Genomic DNA, 14,623 nt, shown 5'->3' on the forward strand with positions numbered 1-14,623 from the left:
TGGTTCCTAACTGTAACTAAGACAGTTTATAGCTTGCTTTTTGAAACTTGGCCCGTTGTTTCGTTCATTACACGGCATAAAAGCTGGCGTGATTCGACGACGGATTAACTCCTAGTTTACAGTTACTAGGGGTTTGGAGCCCGCTTCGCGGGCTCGTGGAATTTTTATCTGCATTTTTATATCACATGACTTGCTTACTGTTACTACTGGCTACCTGCATTACCGACGTACTCCTGGCCCACGGCTTGCCTCCCGGCCTACGGCTCCCACAGTTGCCTACCTGCCTATGTTGTGCCTGTGTTATACCCCCGGTGCCCACAGTATGCCCCCGGTGCCCGCGTTGTGGCCCGGGTGCCCACGTTGTGGCCCTGGTGCCCGCGGTATGCCCCCGGTGCCCGCGTTGTGCCCCTGGTGCCCGCGTTGTGCCCCCGGTGCCTACAGTATGCCCCCGGTGCCCGCAGTATAGCCCCGGTGCCCACAGTATGCCCCCGGTGCCCGCAGTATGGCCCCGGTGCCCGCGTTGTGCCCCCGGTGCTCGCAGTATAGCCTGGTGCCCACAGTATGGCCCCGGTGCCCGCGTTGTGCCCCCGGTGCCTGCGTTGTGCCCCCGGTGCCCGCAGTATGGCCCCGGTGCCTACAGTATGCCCCCGGTGCCCGCGTTGTGCCCCCGGTGCCTGCGTTGTGCCCCCGGTGCCCGCAGTATGGCCCCGGTGCCCGCGTTGTGGCCCTGGTGCCCGCGGTATGCCCCCGGTGCCCGCAGTATGGCCCCGGTGCCCGCGTTGTGGCCCTGGTGCCCACGGTATGCCCCCGGTGCCCACAGTATGGCCCCGGTGCCCGCGTTGTGGCCCTGGTGCCCGCGGTATGCCCCCGGTGCCCGCAGTATGGCCCCGGTGCCCGCGTTGTGGCCCTGGTGCCCGCGGTATGCCCCCGGTGCCCGCGTTGTGGCCCTGGTGCCCGCGGTATGCCCCCGGTGCCCACCTGCCTACGGCTGGCCTAGGTGCCTAGGCACCTGCGTACGGCCGGCCCAGTTCGACTATGCGGCGGCGTGGCCCACGATACGGCGGCGTGGCCCACGATGTGGTGGCGTGGCCCACGATGTAGGCGCGTAGAGAAAAAGAGGAAAAACAAATCAATTGGGAAGAGAAAACAACAATTGGAAAATGATGGGGTAGAGCTAGACCAATCAAAAGCAGTAAAAATATCTTAACAGCAATGTACCCTGCAGCTGTTATTTGTTAACAGACATAGAAGGTGGATAGTAATAACAATTAGTTAAGGGAGACCCCTGTTTTGCAGCTTAAATGACCATCGCCTTATGGCAAAATTGAGGGCCGTTGTGTAGTATGTATATTAGATCTTCTTGGGGAGTAACTAGTTTGCTTGCTGGCCAATGAGACCACGGATATTTCATTTTCCTAGGTTTGCTCATCCATAACTTGGTAATTACCTTACCTGCTTTATTTGCAGCGCGGAGTATTTCGTAATTTTCACATGAACAGTTCTGCGTCTTTGTCTTCCAACTGAGACCCTCGACCTCGTCACTGGCCACCATACATACCTTAACTCGCCTACACGCACCTCTTGTAGCAACCTCATCCGGGACCACGCTCATTTCCAGTACGCCGAAAATGCCCATCATGTCGGCCAAAGGCATTTCGCCGTGGTCCAAATTGCGCGGAATATTCGGGCGAGCCGCCAGGGAAAAACCAAGAACCGCACAGGAGGACCCCGACGGACCACGCCCGAACCCGAACGACTACCCGACATTTCCGCCCTTGCCCCCGCGCGACCTCCTCCAGAACCCGGCCGCCCAGTTTGACAGGATCGCCGCCCGCAAGTACGGCGCGCCGCAGGGCGAGTACGAGGACAAGCCGCTGTACGGCCTGTACCGCTTCTACGAGTTCGTCGTGCTCGACAGCGTCACCAACTACCGCAACAGCCTCGAGGCCTTCTGGCGGCGGCGGGACTGGCCCGTCCGCGACATCCCGGACCCGCAGGACCCGGACCCGGAGCGCTACGCCTTCCTCGCCGGCTGCACCTACCTTATGGTGCGCGCCTTCAACGCGCGCGTGAAGCTGGGCCTGGACCGCAGCATGCCGTCGCTGATCACGCCCGACGAGGCCGAGGAGCTGCGCCGCCGGCCCGACCACCTGCGCAAGTACGAGCGGGTGCCCGAGTGGGTGGAGAAGGTGCCGCCCTTGGAAGAGCTGCTGGTCGTGCCGACCCACGACGGCGAGGTGCTTGCCGGCAGGGAGGACCCGAGGGCTGATCCGGATTTCTTGGCCAAGGGCATCTTGTTGTGGACGCCGCATATCTACTTCACTTGAACAGGTCGCTCTGCAGCCCGGATGAAGCCCACCTGCAGCGAAGCCGACAAGGCCCAAAACCTCTTGTTGATTGATGCGGGCAAAACACAGTACAAAGAACTGAAGACGCATCACAACATTACCGGTTCGTACATTCCCCAACTCCTTTTTACTTCACGCCGCCCTCCCTAGACACAACTGAAGAGTACCCTTTAAAGCGCCGCCATCACACCCGCCACACCGACAACCACCGCCGCAGCAGCCGCCACATAGCCCGTCTCCCTCGGCCCGCCACCCGAGGAGGTCGTCGAGCTCACGCCAGCCGGAGCCGTGGTCGAGTTACCCGGCGCGCCGGTGGTCTGGGCGTCCACGGCGCTGCGGACGGCCGAGACGAGCGCGCGGATGGAGGCGGTGCAGCTGTCGCCGTCCGAGATGGCCTCGATGTCGATGAGGGCGCTGTAGCCGCCGCCGCAGCTGCTGGCGGCGCTGTGCACGGCGGACGCGCGCGCGCTGTTGAAGCTGTGGCTGGCCGACGTGTAGCTCGCCCAGGCGGACGCCAGCGACGCCGGCGGCGTGAGTGTCTTGGTCTCCTGGCACACGCCCGTCACCACCGCGTCGTCGTACTCCGACGCCGGCGGCAGCGTGTACGTCTGCGCCGTCTTGTACCACGATCCCAGCGTCGCGGGCAGCGTCGGGCCGGCGTTCTCGAAGGACGAGTAGATGCTTGCGCATTCGACCGACTTGGGGTCGGCTGTCTCCGTGTTGGTGGTCGGGGTGGCGGTGCTGCTGGTGCTGCTGTCGCGCGCCGCGAGCAGGTGGTGGCGCTCGAGCAGCACAGCCGGGGTCACGCGCGGCGCGACAGGGTTGGCGCCCGCGGCGAGGGGGTTGGCCGCGGCCAGGGCGACGAAGCCCGTGAGGGTCGTGAGGAGGGCCGGGGTGTGCATGTACATCTTGCGGAACGGTGGTTATGTGGTGAGAGGAAGGCTCCAAGTCTTGGAGCTTGATGAAGAGGTAGGGAGAAAGTGCAGAGGATGTGGGACAGGGCGGCCTGGAAGCATGCTGGAGGCCCTCGGTCGATACAGGTTATATAATTATACTCAGGAGAGACATGCGGCCGCAGCGCAACGCCTTGCATTCCGGCGGGCGAGGTTTGTCAACGTCCGTCTTCGATGTCATTGCTCGATGCGGCCAGTCGCGTCTGCATCCTGCAGGATCCCCACGACGCCCCGGGATCTGCACCGCGCAAGCTGCTGCCTGGATTACACTAGTGGAAACAACATGGTGCCTTGCATGGGGCTGAAGGCTGAAGGAGTGCAGGGTCGAGAATGGAGATATCCATGCCTTGGTGACGTGCCCGGATGGATCTGTTGTTGCCCAATCCACTCCGGAAGACTCACTAGCCGTCCTTCCCATCCGGCGTCCCTTTCCTCTACGCTAAATCCGAATGAAACTCGCCTCTGCGTTCACAGTTCGCCGACTTGGACGGTCCCTCTCCCCTCTCCTCTCGAACGACATCCTCGTACTCGACCACTTTGGCCCCCAACGCCCAGGCGGTGAGGTATCCTTGTCCTTGCGCGAGTTATTGGGCCAGCAATGGCTGCTGCAAGGTTAAAACCTTTGCTTGTGAGACACCGAAGTTTCGAAGAGCGACTCATCAACAAACACGCTGAGCCACGCCGTGCCAAGGAAGCATGTTAATGGGTGAACCAACGCGCTGGCGTTGAAACGCGGATTGGCTGTGCGACTAGCACCCAGGTCCCAACAACTTCCGGGCCCTGCCGTCTCGTCCGCCAGGTGCCATCCAACGTCCCTATCCAGGAACCTGTTGGGCCCAACCCGGGACATCCGGCCTCGTCAGGAAAGGAATGCCGGCGGTATCTGTCTCTCATTGGATACCCCCCTCGCACAAGCGGAATCGCGCCGCCAGCCCGCTGAACCCCCGGCGCTGGTGCCTGCCCAAAATAACTCTATACCTTGTGTACAGTACATAGTGGAACTGTTGGCCATAGTGGAGATCATGCGTGCCACGGGTGGAAAGCAAACAGAGCGCGACACCACGGCGTGGTTCCTTGAAGTCGCCAGCGGCCAGCTCCGCCCCTCGAACCGGGCAGGCAGTGCACATCGCCTCTGGTTTCAGATTCCGGATCTAAGGTTCTGACGGTGGGGTGGGGTTCTGCGGAGTTTATTCCGCCGTGTAACAAACAACATTCGAAGCTTGGCGCAATACATGCGGAACTCCGCCCCGCTGGGCTAGACGGAGTTGATGACCGCCCCAAGACACCTTGGTGGTTTGTACTTGAATGCCCGCTGTCACTGTCGTCACCACGAACGAGTCGGTTGTCGTGTTAGGTATGGGGGCGGCATGAACCTCGGTCGCTTGCCGGCGGTCACGTTTGGCCCCCGACTCCGTGTCTGTTGCAGTCTCGATCCCTGCCACCGTCGAAGGGTGCCGGCTGGGATTTTGCAGTGGGCACACTGGGCCACTGGCATGTTCCCCATCGATAAAATTAGCTGTATAGCATAACACAGCACGTTCCCAGGCTGAAGTGATGTCCTGCCGTGCACGAACTGCGCGGTGCTCAAACTGAGGTCCGGACCGGCTTTGATGCGCGCACACAACCCATGGCCCGGGAGACCCGGGATGAAGGCCTCCGGAGGCCGGGCAGCGGGTTGATGGATTGCTCGAAGGCACCTCAGTATTCGCCTGTGCTGTCTGGCGCATCGATCGCACAAGCCATCACAGCAGCTCAGGTTAATTTCATTGGAATATTGGGCGGGCATTGAGAATCCTGCGCGCGCTTTGGCACACGAATAACATCTAAGGAGCACATCTTGGTACTTGCCAAGAAACGTTACGAAAGGACGTTCCATCAGGATTGTGTTCCCAGCATATCTCGTGCCGCAGTGCCTGCTGGATGTGCTCCTCAAGGTGCGGACGGCCATCGGTAGAGAGGAATGCTTTGCCATTTGTCCATCTTGAAGTTGATGCTGACGTGTTAGAATGGAGATAGAACCAGCAGGTGAATTCTGGGACACAGGCATATCGATCGCTCAACAAAACCGCCTCCTGCTCGGTCAGCTAGTTGGCAGTTGTCTTCGCGCCTGAAGCCGCGGATGGGCTTTTCGGCACGCGAGTTAGATTTCTCGAACAAAAGAGGGAAGACACAGCCGGGCAATTGCAAGCTCCTGTTGCGCAGCGGGCCACCCAGTGTCCTTTCGCGCCACTGAGCCCTGCTCTGTGACTTACGACACCGAACCAGGCACGATCTGCCCCGGCCTTTCCTTCGTAATCCTGTTGTAACATCGTATTGCCGTCCCTCAAATACCGCAGCATCGAGGAACCGGCCGCCACATGCGCAGGATGGGGGAGCTCCCGCGACATTCATGTCCCCTCCGCCGACTGGTCGGTATACTGCTTACTAAGTTTGTCTTCCAGTAACGTGTGCGACTACAAGTATGCGACTACAGACCCGATGAGACCCTTCGACACGCCATACAACATCTCTAGTGTGCCCAGCATCGCGAAACGTGCCACCAGAACTGAGACAAACTGTGCTCAGTCAATGGTGAATGCCTCGACTACGGCCGTTGGATCCAACCCGCATGCACGAGTCAAGGCTGGCTTTTCACGCCAGATCCGCTGATCGAGTACCGACGCTGAATCCGCCCTCCAGAAGACGGCATTACCCTCAAGATTGAGAACGAAAGGCCTGCCTCAGAGCACTGTCAAGGAACTGCCAGAACCCGGGCTATGATACGGCCCCGACACGGCGCCCTGGGCCGGCATACCGATATAAGGATCCAACTGGCTGGGCGCACAACTGCCGCTCCATCTGCGCCCTCTCCTCTGCAGTCCTCCACAATACAACATCTTCAACACCACGTTTGAACACATCTTCTGGGGCGTGTCCGCATCATGATAGCTTCAATCTAGCCGAGCCTGCGCAGCGGTTCCAACAGGAACTCCGACAAAGTCGAACCACGCGTCCCGGGCTCGAAGTGGTGGGATACACACGCGGCTTGGCAGCGCTGTTGGGCCTTCACTGGTCTCGACCGCAACCCATCGCTACTGATTGCGAGGCTCACACGGGATCTCGCAACCCCAAGCATAATGGAGCCCAAGCACTTGTAGCCACCCTGACCGAAATGTAGCAGAACGGTGAATTCGCAATGCTAAGGTCCGCTCCTAGCTGGAGCCCAGGCTCGACTCTCAAAATCGCAGGAGTGAACCTCTCAAGCTCTGATCTCCTGCTCTCTCGGATCTCCATATCCCCATCTCACCCACCGTCCACACTCCTCTCCTACATCCATCCACAACCGTTCCCCTGGGCCGGGCGCAAAGTAAACTAAGCGGTCTCACCACCATCCCAAGCAGCCCTCTTTCTGCCCCTCCCTCAGCTATTCCGCTGACCCTTCTCCCCCTTATGCTCCCCCCCGTCTCCCTTGAGCATCTCGGACTCCACGCTGGCGCTGTGCCCGCCAAGCCCGCCCGTCATCCCCATCCTCATCTGGCCCCATGCCCGCTCTCCAGCGGCTGCTCCCGCTCACGCCCCTCCTTCCCATCTTCTCCACGCTGCTCATGGTTAGTATTAGCACCACCGTCCGCCGCCGCCTCCCCACCGTCGTGCGCCTGCCCTTGCTGATGCGGATGGCCATGCTGATGATGCTGATGCCCATGCGGATGCCCATGCTGATACTGAGACTGATGGTGATGCTGCTGCTGGCGCTGAGGCTGATGCTGCTGCTCCTGCCCATGCCTATGCGGATGCTGATGCCCACGCTCATGCCCATGCCCACGCTCATGCTTCTGCTGGGGCTGATACTCATCCTCACCACCCCCATCGCCCCCGCCGACACCCCCCCGAAGATACACCCCAAGCTGCCCCTCCACCCGCTCGACAAGCGCCAGCACCGCCGCAAGCCGGTCGCGCAGCCGCGCCGCGTCGGCCGCGTGTGTGGCGGCGGCTTGCTTCAGCGCGCTGTTGTTTCTCTCGAGCGCGGCGAGGCGGGCGGTGAGACCCTCCGCTGGGCTAGGAGCGTTTTCGGGTGCAATTGGAATCGTGTTGTTGGTGTCGCGCGCCGGGACGGGCTCGGTGGGGTTGTTCGCCGGGCGGTCGCTGCCGTGGTCCGGTTGCGGGGGTTGGGGTTCGTTGATCTTGCCCGTGTCGTCGGCGGCTGTGGGTTTGTCGTCGGCGCTGGGTGTCGTTGGGGATGGCGTGGCCGCGGTCGTGGCCGCGGCTTGGGTGCGGAGGGCGTGCAGGTCGGTTTGGAGGGTGGATAGCATCTCGGTCAGCAGGGCGTTTTCTGCTTGGAGCTCTGTCAGAGACTGGTGCTGGGCAGGGTTGGAGGCGCTCTCAGCGAGGTTGGTCTGCGTCGAGGCCGCGTGGGTAGTGGCGGCGTCTTTCTCGCGGGCGAGGGTGGTGAGCTGCTCCCGCAGACTATGGACGGTTTTGTCTTTCGAGGCACTGGCTGCTTGCAGGGTTTCGTTTTCGGCGGTGAGCTTGGAGATCGCAGTGGATAGGTCGTGAAGTTGGGCCTTGCATGCGACCAGCTCTTGCTGGAGCCTGGCCTTGTCGCCGGTGAGCGCCATCGCGGCCGTCTGGCGTTGCTGGATCTCAATTTCCTTGACCGCTATGACACGCTCCTTGTCGGCCAGGATAGCGTCGTGCTCCCGGATCAGGGTCTTGCTCGACTCCAGGTCGGTGCGTAACTGGCTCACGGTGCGGGTGGACCGCTTAAGATACTCTCGGAGCTTGTCGGCGACCTTCTGACTGTTTTCCGCCTGCTGTGTCTTGTGCTTGAGTTGCGTGTCGAGCTGCTGGAGCTGCGTCGCCTGTGCAGCCATGGCTTGCTCCAACTTGTCCTTCCCGACGATCTCTTTGGCGAGGCAATCGCGGAGCGTCTGCACGTCGGTGTCCTTGGCTGCCAGCTCCCGAGTCAACTGGGCGACCCCGTCCCGTAGCTGCTTCTCCGAAGGCGTTGCCCCGCCAGCGGAGCGCTGGGCCGTCTTGATGTGCTGGTTCTCGCGCTGAAGGTTGGCGATGGTTTCCTGGTGCAATCTAGCCTCTTGCCGAAGGGCATCCACTTCCGACTGGAGGGCTCGGACTTGAGCAGCAGTCTGCTGTGAAGTCTCCGCACTAGGGCGGTGCTCCGTGTCTTGCGGTTCGGGCGCTGCCGCTTTGCGCCTCTCTGCCTCCCGTTTGAATACGGCCAACTTGTCAGCGCTGAGCGTCAGCTTCGCTTCCAACTGCTGCTTCTCGCGCTGCAGTATCGCGACAGACTCCTTGTACCCGTCTAGCTGCTTTTGCAGGTCGAGTCTCTCTGTCGAAGCGGCCGTCAACTGCTGCTTCTCTTTCTCCAACGCGGTCACCGTCTGCCTGAGACGTGTGTTCTCGACGCAGAGGCCCTTGACTTCCTCGATGCGCTGCTGCATCTCATCCAGCGCGGAAGACCGCTCGTATTGGAGATTGGCGATGATACGCTGTGCCTGCGTGGACGTTGCTTCGTCTGCCGCGGCGAGCTGCTGCTTCGTCGTCGCGAGCTGGTCCTCAGTCTTCGCCAAGGTCTCTTGTGTTGCAGTCAGCGTTTGCTCTGCTGCGAGTCGCGCCTGGTTTGCCGCAGCTAGATCGTGCCGAAGCTGCTGGATCTGCGACTCGTGCTCCTTTACGGCTTTTGTGGCCGCCTCGTTGCGGGTTCCGAGCTCGTCGAGGGTTCGGGTGAGGAAGGTAATCTTCTGGTTCGCCTTCGCCAGATCCTGGGTCCGCGCCTCTTCGATTTCGCTGAGCTCTTCGATGTAGGCAGCCTGGCTGGCAATCAGACCCTTATTTGCCCGGATCTGGGCTTGCAATTCGGCCATCTCGGGAGCGGCGGGTTTGGGGTCATCGGTCGAGGCCGGAGCCGGAGCCGGCTGCTCCTCGTCAGGTGCCGCTTTGAGGCGCGCTTCAAGGTCTTTGCATGCCGTTTCCAGGCTGCGTTTTTCCTGAGTGAGCTGCTGAATCTGGAACTGCAGCGGCACCATCTGCGCGGCCACATCTGCAGCCCAGGAAGCTTCTTTCTCCTCCATGGCCTGCTGCATCCTAGTTCGAGCTGCCTCTGCATCCATGCGCTGTTTCCTCTCGACGAAGAGCTGCTGTTTCAGTTCCGCTACCTCATCCCACATTGCCGCGGAAGCCGCCCGCTGCGGCGTGCCCAGGACAGCCGACGATGGCGTGCCTCTCTTGGGGTTGGGCGCGGGTGCGGGGGATTCGACCTTGGCCAAGGCCCTCTTCCGCGCCTCGGACGGAGTCTGTGGCTCGGCGGCATCATCTCCCTCAGACTCACTGTCGGAAAGAACTATGGCCGTGTCGACGGTGTTGTTTCTGGGCTTCCGCGGTCGTCCTCGCGGCCTCTTCACCGGGGGAGCCGGTTGGGACTGAGCCTTTTGTGCAGGCTTCGCCTGAGATGAGTGTGAGCAAGATAAGCGTGTCATAAATGAGTCGCAAAATGGGGCGTGTTATCGCTTGAGCTTCAAGCACGGGAAGTCACTTGCCTTGCGAGCAACCGCGTTTGCCTTAACAAAAACGCAGGTTTCCCTGCTGTCATCCTCGGGTTGAACCATGGTCGCCATGACGTCTGGTTTCCAGGTTGCTTCTCAGCGGAGAAGACGTGCTGAAATCGGCCCAGCGTGGATCTATTCGCGGACGCCGGATTCGGCTATGCGAAGTTTCGTGCCGGCGAGGGAAATCGGCGACCTGTGAGTGCACGCGAAGAAGATGGTGTGCGATGGTCTGGAGCAGAACTTGTGGTTTCCGTTGCGAAAATGGCTGGGTTGGTTAGAATGTAAGTCTCAAGAGCTGAGGATTTGTTGTAGGTCGGTTGTACTGCGAGGCGGCCGAAGAAAAGGGAATGCTGAAGCTGGCAAGCTTGAAGGAGTGATACTAGATTGCTCTGGAGTGCTAGGGCGTAAGTTTGTTTCCTGGGCCTGGGGTTACGGGAACCGTAATGAGTCAAGATTTCCGAATCGTAAATGAGTCGACGAAATATCTGGCCTATGCAGGACGCCCGGAGCATTATGCGGTGGGAACTGGTGGCTCAAAAACAAGAGCGGGTCGGCAAACGAATCGGCCCAGGAAGTTCAAGTGGCAGGGAAATCGATCGCTGCTTGGGTGTAATACCGGTGAGCACACTGTGCTGACCATATCTCCTGTAGAGACAGTTAAAGTGGCCTTTGTTCCATCCGGACTCCGGAGTTGCTCGAGTCTCGACGGAATAGCCCTGTTGTGTCGAGAAACAAGTGTGCTGACTTGATGGCCGGAAAGCAGGGAAGCCATAGAAATGAAACCCGCATCGAAGGAGAGCACGAATCCGTTCACAGCAAGGAGGCTTTTGTATGCCAAGAAGTAGGGGTAAAGAAGCGGCGAGCTTCACTCCGCGGTATCGACTCGATCACTGACAGGTATCGACGGTCGTGAGTATCCGTGCTTGTACGCACATTGAGTCTCGACAAGCTGCCGACCTGACCAAGGAACAATTCTCTCGTCGGAACGTTTACGTCAATCGGCTGACTTTTCCACACGGGACGAATCTCATTCAGCAGAGTCGAGCACGGCAGCAAAATGAGGAATTGGATCGAGCGCAATGCGAGATGCCAACGAGGTGAGCTTTCACAGCGAGCTCGTTGCTCCGATTCTACTTCTGCTTGCGTCATCTCACGGTCCCAGCAAAAGTAAATGCATGGCTTTGTGGCTCACAGTGTTCCAGATGCCGGTTCAGGACTGTGCTTTGTACGGATTGTCATGTCTGGAGAGTACTCGGGGGTGATCAGGCCCCGTTGTGTAAAACTTGTCCTCTCCGCAAGATACGGCCCCTTTCCGCCCCTAGCAGAGGAATGATGCCGTCATCATGCGGGGTGGGCTTGGTATGTGGAATCCCTTGACCAACCTGAACCAGTCAGCTGGTTGCCGGGGAGCTTCGATCATCCATCCATCGCATCCCCCTACCTATCTCCCCAAACAGTGAATTATCTGCCAGGAGCCAGATTTTGCCCATTGAGCTCCCTTTCCCAGCGATTTTCTCCCTCAACCACCCACCGTTTTTACACTCAGCCGAGAAATGCCACTTGGAGCTTTTTGCTCGAGGCAAGCAGCAAGACTCGCGTGCGGGCAGCTCGCGCGAGAAACCCGAACAAGTCGAGTGTGTTGTCGTGGTGACGTCACTTACACACCGAGCCTGCGGTCATCATCACCACACCGTCTTCCCCTGAACCCGCTCATCTTGGGGAATTGGGCATCGTTCCAGGCGACAAATACCCGGCCGAGTTATCCCATCGCCCAACAGTGCCTCTCGCAGATCCGAGCAATCACCCAACGACGGTATGTACACCGACCCTCCACTCCCCCACTTGTACCTACGCTCACCGTCCTCGTCCACTAACACCACCATCTCAGGCCTCTCTCAGCAACCCGCCCTTTCAAGATGGCAACAACATCCACAACCACCACCAACCCACCCGCGGCCGCGACCCCGGCGCCGGACCCGGAGAAGTTCATGCACACATCCGGCAGCACCGACCCGGTGTGGATACACCAACAACCGTACAGCGCGATGCCGACCTTCCCTGCGCTGGGGGAGGACCTGAGCACGGACGTGTGCGTGATCGGCGCGGGCATCGCGGGGATCCACGTGGCGTACGAGCTGGTGCGGCGGGGGCACCGGGTGGCGCTGCTGGAGGCGCGCGACGCGCTCGCCGGCGAGTCCGGCCGCACCAGCGGGCACCTGACCAACGACCTGGACGACGGGTACGCCAACATCCGCGCCAAGCACGGCGACGCGGGCGCCCGCGTCGCGGCTGAGAGCCATGCTTGGGCCCGTGACCGGGTCGGGGAGATTGCGGAAGAGCTGGGGATTGAGTGTGAGTATCGCCGCGTCAGGGCGTATGATGTCAGTCAGTTTGCGGTCGGGAGTGACGGGTATGAGGGGGAGATGAAGGAGTTGAGGGAGGAGGCGGGCGTGCAGGCGGGGCTAGGGATCGAGGCGCGGTTTGATGTAGGTCTCCCTTTTCTTTCATTCTTTGTTGCTGTGGCTACATTGGGGCTTGCCCGGCTGGCTTACTAACTGACATACCCAGGAAAACCTGACGGTGCGCGGATGGACCGGCAAGCCGGACCAGCGCGGCGGGCTGGTGGCCGAGAACCAGGCGACGTTCCACCCGACCAAGTACCTGGCCGGCGTGCTGGCGTGGCTCAAGACGCAGCCGAACTTCCAGTGCTTCACGCGCACGCGCGTCACGGGCATCCACGAGAAGGGCGTCGAGCTGCTCGGCCTGGGCCACAAGTCGGTCACGATCGAGACCGAGGTGGGCCACACGGTGCGGGCGGAGCACGCGGTCGAGGCGACCTGCGTGCCCCTTCAGAAGCTGTCCGTGGTCGCCGAGCTCGAGTTCTTCCGCACCTACTGCATCGCCGCGCGCGTGCCCAAGGGCAGCGTCGAGGACTGCCTGCTGTACGACAACGCCGAGGCGTACAAGTACGTGCGGCTGACGGCCTGCGACGACAAGGACGACTACCTGGTGGTCGGCGGGTGCGACCACAAGGTCGGACAGGAGGAGACGACGCCGCGGTTCGACGAGCTCGAGACGTGGACGCGCGAGCGGTTTACGCAGGCCGGCGCCGTCGACTACCGCTGGAGCGGGCAGATCTACGAACCGGTCGACTACATGGCCTTTATCGGCAAGAACCAGGGCAACCAGAAAATCTACATCGTGACAGGCGACTCGGGCGACGGCCTGACGCACGGCGTGCTGGCCGGGCGGCTGATCGCAGACGAGATCGAGGGCAAGGAGAACAAGTGGGCGTCGCTGTACAACCCCAAGAGGCTGGGCAGCATCATCAAGACGCTGCCGAGCCTGGTCAAGCACGACGTGCAGATCAACCTGCAGTACAAGCGCTTCCTGCAGACGGACATCACGGACATCGAGGACCTGGCGCCTGGCAGCGGCGGTGTGCTGAACTCGGTGGGTTGGCTTCCTTCCTTCCCAGACCCCAGGCCTCCAGGCCTCAGAACAAAACTGACCCCGCGAACAGGCCACCGCTAAGCCCCTGGCTGTGTACAAGGACGAGGACGGCAAGGTGCACAAGTACAGCGCGCTCTGCCCGCACATGAAGGGCGTGGTCTGCTGGAACGCGGTGGAGAAGAGTTTCGACTGCCCCGTTCACGGCAGCCGCTTTTCCAAGGCCGGCATATGTGTCAACGGCCCGGCCAAAATAAACTTGACCCCCGCTGACAAGGCCGGCGCCGAGAGCCAGGAGTATGCCTCGGGATCTGGCATGTAACAGATGAATTTGATGGCGCTCCGGAAGTCTGGACTTTGGAACGAATTTTGGGACTTCGTAATATAATTTGTCGCGTTATTTCCATCTATGGCTATGCGATGATCGGTCTAAGCCCGTCAGTACGACCCAAGCATCATGCTCAGGCGTCCCCCGTCCATCATCAGCACCGACCCGTTGCAGTAAGAGCCCGGACGGCCGGCAAGGTACAGCAGCGTGCCGGCCATCTCCTCGTCGCCTCCGAACCGACGTGCCGGGATGAACCGCCTGTCGTCGGGCGACTCCTTGCTCGGATCGCGGCCCCGGATCAGCGTGTCCGCAAGCTCCGTGGGGAACACTGATTGTTTGTTTATCGCCTAGTCATCAGCGCACTATTCAATTTTGCCGCCGCCGCTCGGACGGCGATGGTATGGGGTTGAGTAGAACTTACGGCCCGGCGCGAGGACATTCACGCGGATGCCGAACGGCGCCAGGCTCGAGCTGGCCTGCTTGGCCAGGTGTAGGATGGCCGCCTTGCTCCCGGCGTAGGCGGGCGTGGACATGGGCATGCGGCTGTAGGCGGCGATGCTACTCGTGACGATGACCTGGCTCTGGACCGAGGGCACGTCGCTGCCGGGCACGATGGGCGCGCCGAAGCCGGCGCCGGCGAGCGCCCGCTGGTTGCCCGCGTCCAGCAGCTCGAGGAAGGCGACGATGGTGAAGAAGGCGCCGGTCGTGTTGACGCTGAATGCCGCCGTCATGCCGTCCATCACCTCCTGGCTGAACAGCTTGGCGCGCACCTCGGACAGCGGCTGCGCCGGGTCCCAGCCCGCGTTCGGCCCGACGGTGCCCGAGTTGGCGATCAGCAGGTTGATGTAGCCCGTCTCGGCACGCACCCGCTCGACGGCCGATTCGAGCGACTCTTTGAGGGTGACGTCGCACTGGACCGGGACGAAGACGTCGGGGAACTCCTTGGCGGCTTTCTCGAGAACATCCAGCCGGCGGGCGAGGATGTAGACCCGGCTGGCGCCG

At 61.0% G+C, this 14,623-nt stretch overlaps 5 protein-coding genes across 5 annotated transcripts; 3 read left to right on the plus strand and 2 right to left on the minus strand.

Moving 5' to 3' along the window:
- Positions 1-335: 335 nt before the first annotated feature.
- THITE_26612 (uncharacterized protein) lies at positions 336-953 on the plus strand (the record flags this gene model as incomplete). The annotated part of the gene is made up of 1 exon (XM_003653854.1): positions 336-953. A coding segment is annotated over one exon (618 nt), but the record flags the coding sequence as incomplete, so codon positions are not given.
- Positions 954-1,637: 684 nt separating this feature from the next.
- THITE_2144893 (uncharacterized protein) lies at positions 1,638-2,327 on the plus strand (the record flags this gene model as incomplete). Its single annotated transcript, XM_003653855.1, has 1 exon — positions 1,638-2,327. One exon carries the CDS (start codon positions 1,638-1,640, stop codon positions 2,325-2,327), a length of 690 nt encoding a protein of 229 aa, XP_003653903.1.
- Positions 2,328-2,386: 59 nt separating this feature from the next.
- THITE_2116461 (uncharacterized protein) lies at positions 2,387-3,612 on the minus strand. The gene is made up of 2 exons (XM_003653856.1): positions 2,525-3,612; positions 2,387-2,451 (listed from the first exon to the last, which is right to left on the minus strand). The coding sequence occupies exons 1-2, from the start codon at positions 3,254-3,256 to the stop codon at positions 2,446-2,448; spliced, it is 738 nt and encodes a 245-aa protein (XP_003653904.1). The 5' UTR covers positions 3,257-3,612; the 3' UTR covers positions 2,387-2,445.
- Positions 3,613-6,810: 3,198 nt separating this feature from the next.
- On the minus strand, positions 6,811-9,912 carry THITE_2129443 (uncharacterized protein; the record flags this gene model as incomplete). The annotated part of the gene is made up of 4 exons (XM_003653857.1): positions 6,811-6,879; positions 6,927-7,113; positions 7,178-9,741; positions 9,862-9,912. The coding sequence occupies 4 exons, from the start codon at positions 9,910-9,912 to the stop codon at positions 6,811-6,813; spliced, it is 2,871 nt and encodes a 956-aa protein (XP_003653905.1).
- Positions 9,913-11,229: 1,317 nt separating this feature from the next.
- On the plus strand, positions 11,230-13,868 carry THITE_2116463 (uncharacterized protein). Its single transcript, XM_003653858.1, has 4 exons — positions 11,230-11,656; positions 11,732-12,329; positions 12,412-13,296; positions 13,367-13,868. The coding sequence occupies exons 2-4, from the start codon at positions 11,760-11,762 to the stop codon at positions 13,613-13,615; spliced, it is 1,704 nt and encodes a 567-aa protein (XP_003653906.1). The 5' UTR covers positions 11,230-11,656; positions 11,732-11,759; the 3' UTR covers positions 13,616-13,868.
- Positions 13,869-14,623: the final 755 nt, after the last annotated feature.

The sequence above is a fragment of the Thermothielavioides terrestris genome, chromosome 3 (assembly GCF_000226115.1).
Source record: "Thermothielavioides terrestris NRRL 8126 chromosome 3, complete sequence".
Classification (NCBI taxonomy): Eukaryota; Fungi; Ascomycota; class Sordariomycetes; order Sordariales; family Chaetomiaceae; genus Thermothielavioides; species Thermothielavioides terrestris.

Excerpts from the sequence above, each read along its gene's own strand:
- THITE_2116461 (XM_003653856.1), bottom strand. The coding sequence starts at position 3,256 with ATGTACATGCACACCCCGGCCCTCCTCACGACCCTCACGGGCTTCGTC.
- THITE_2116463 (XM_003653858.1), top strand. The coding sequence starts at position 11,760 with ATGGCAACAACATCCACAACCACCACCAACCCACCCGCGGCCGCGACC. Across the intron at positions 12,330-12,411 it reads GGATCGAGGCGCGGTTTGAT|GAAAACCTGACGGTGCGCGG; the intron begins GTAGGTCTCCCT and ends TGACATACCCAG. Across the intron at positions 13,297-13,366 it reads GCGGCGGTGTGCTGAACTCG|GCCACCGCTAAGCCCCTGGC; the intron begins GTGGGTTGGCTT and ends CCCCGCGAACAG.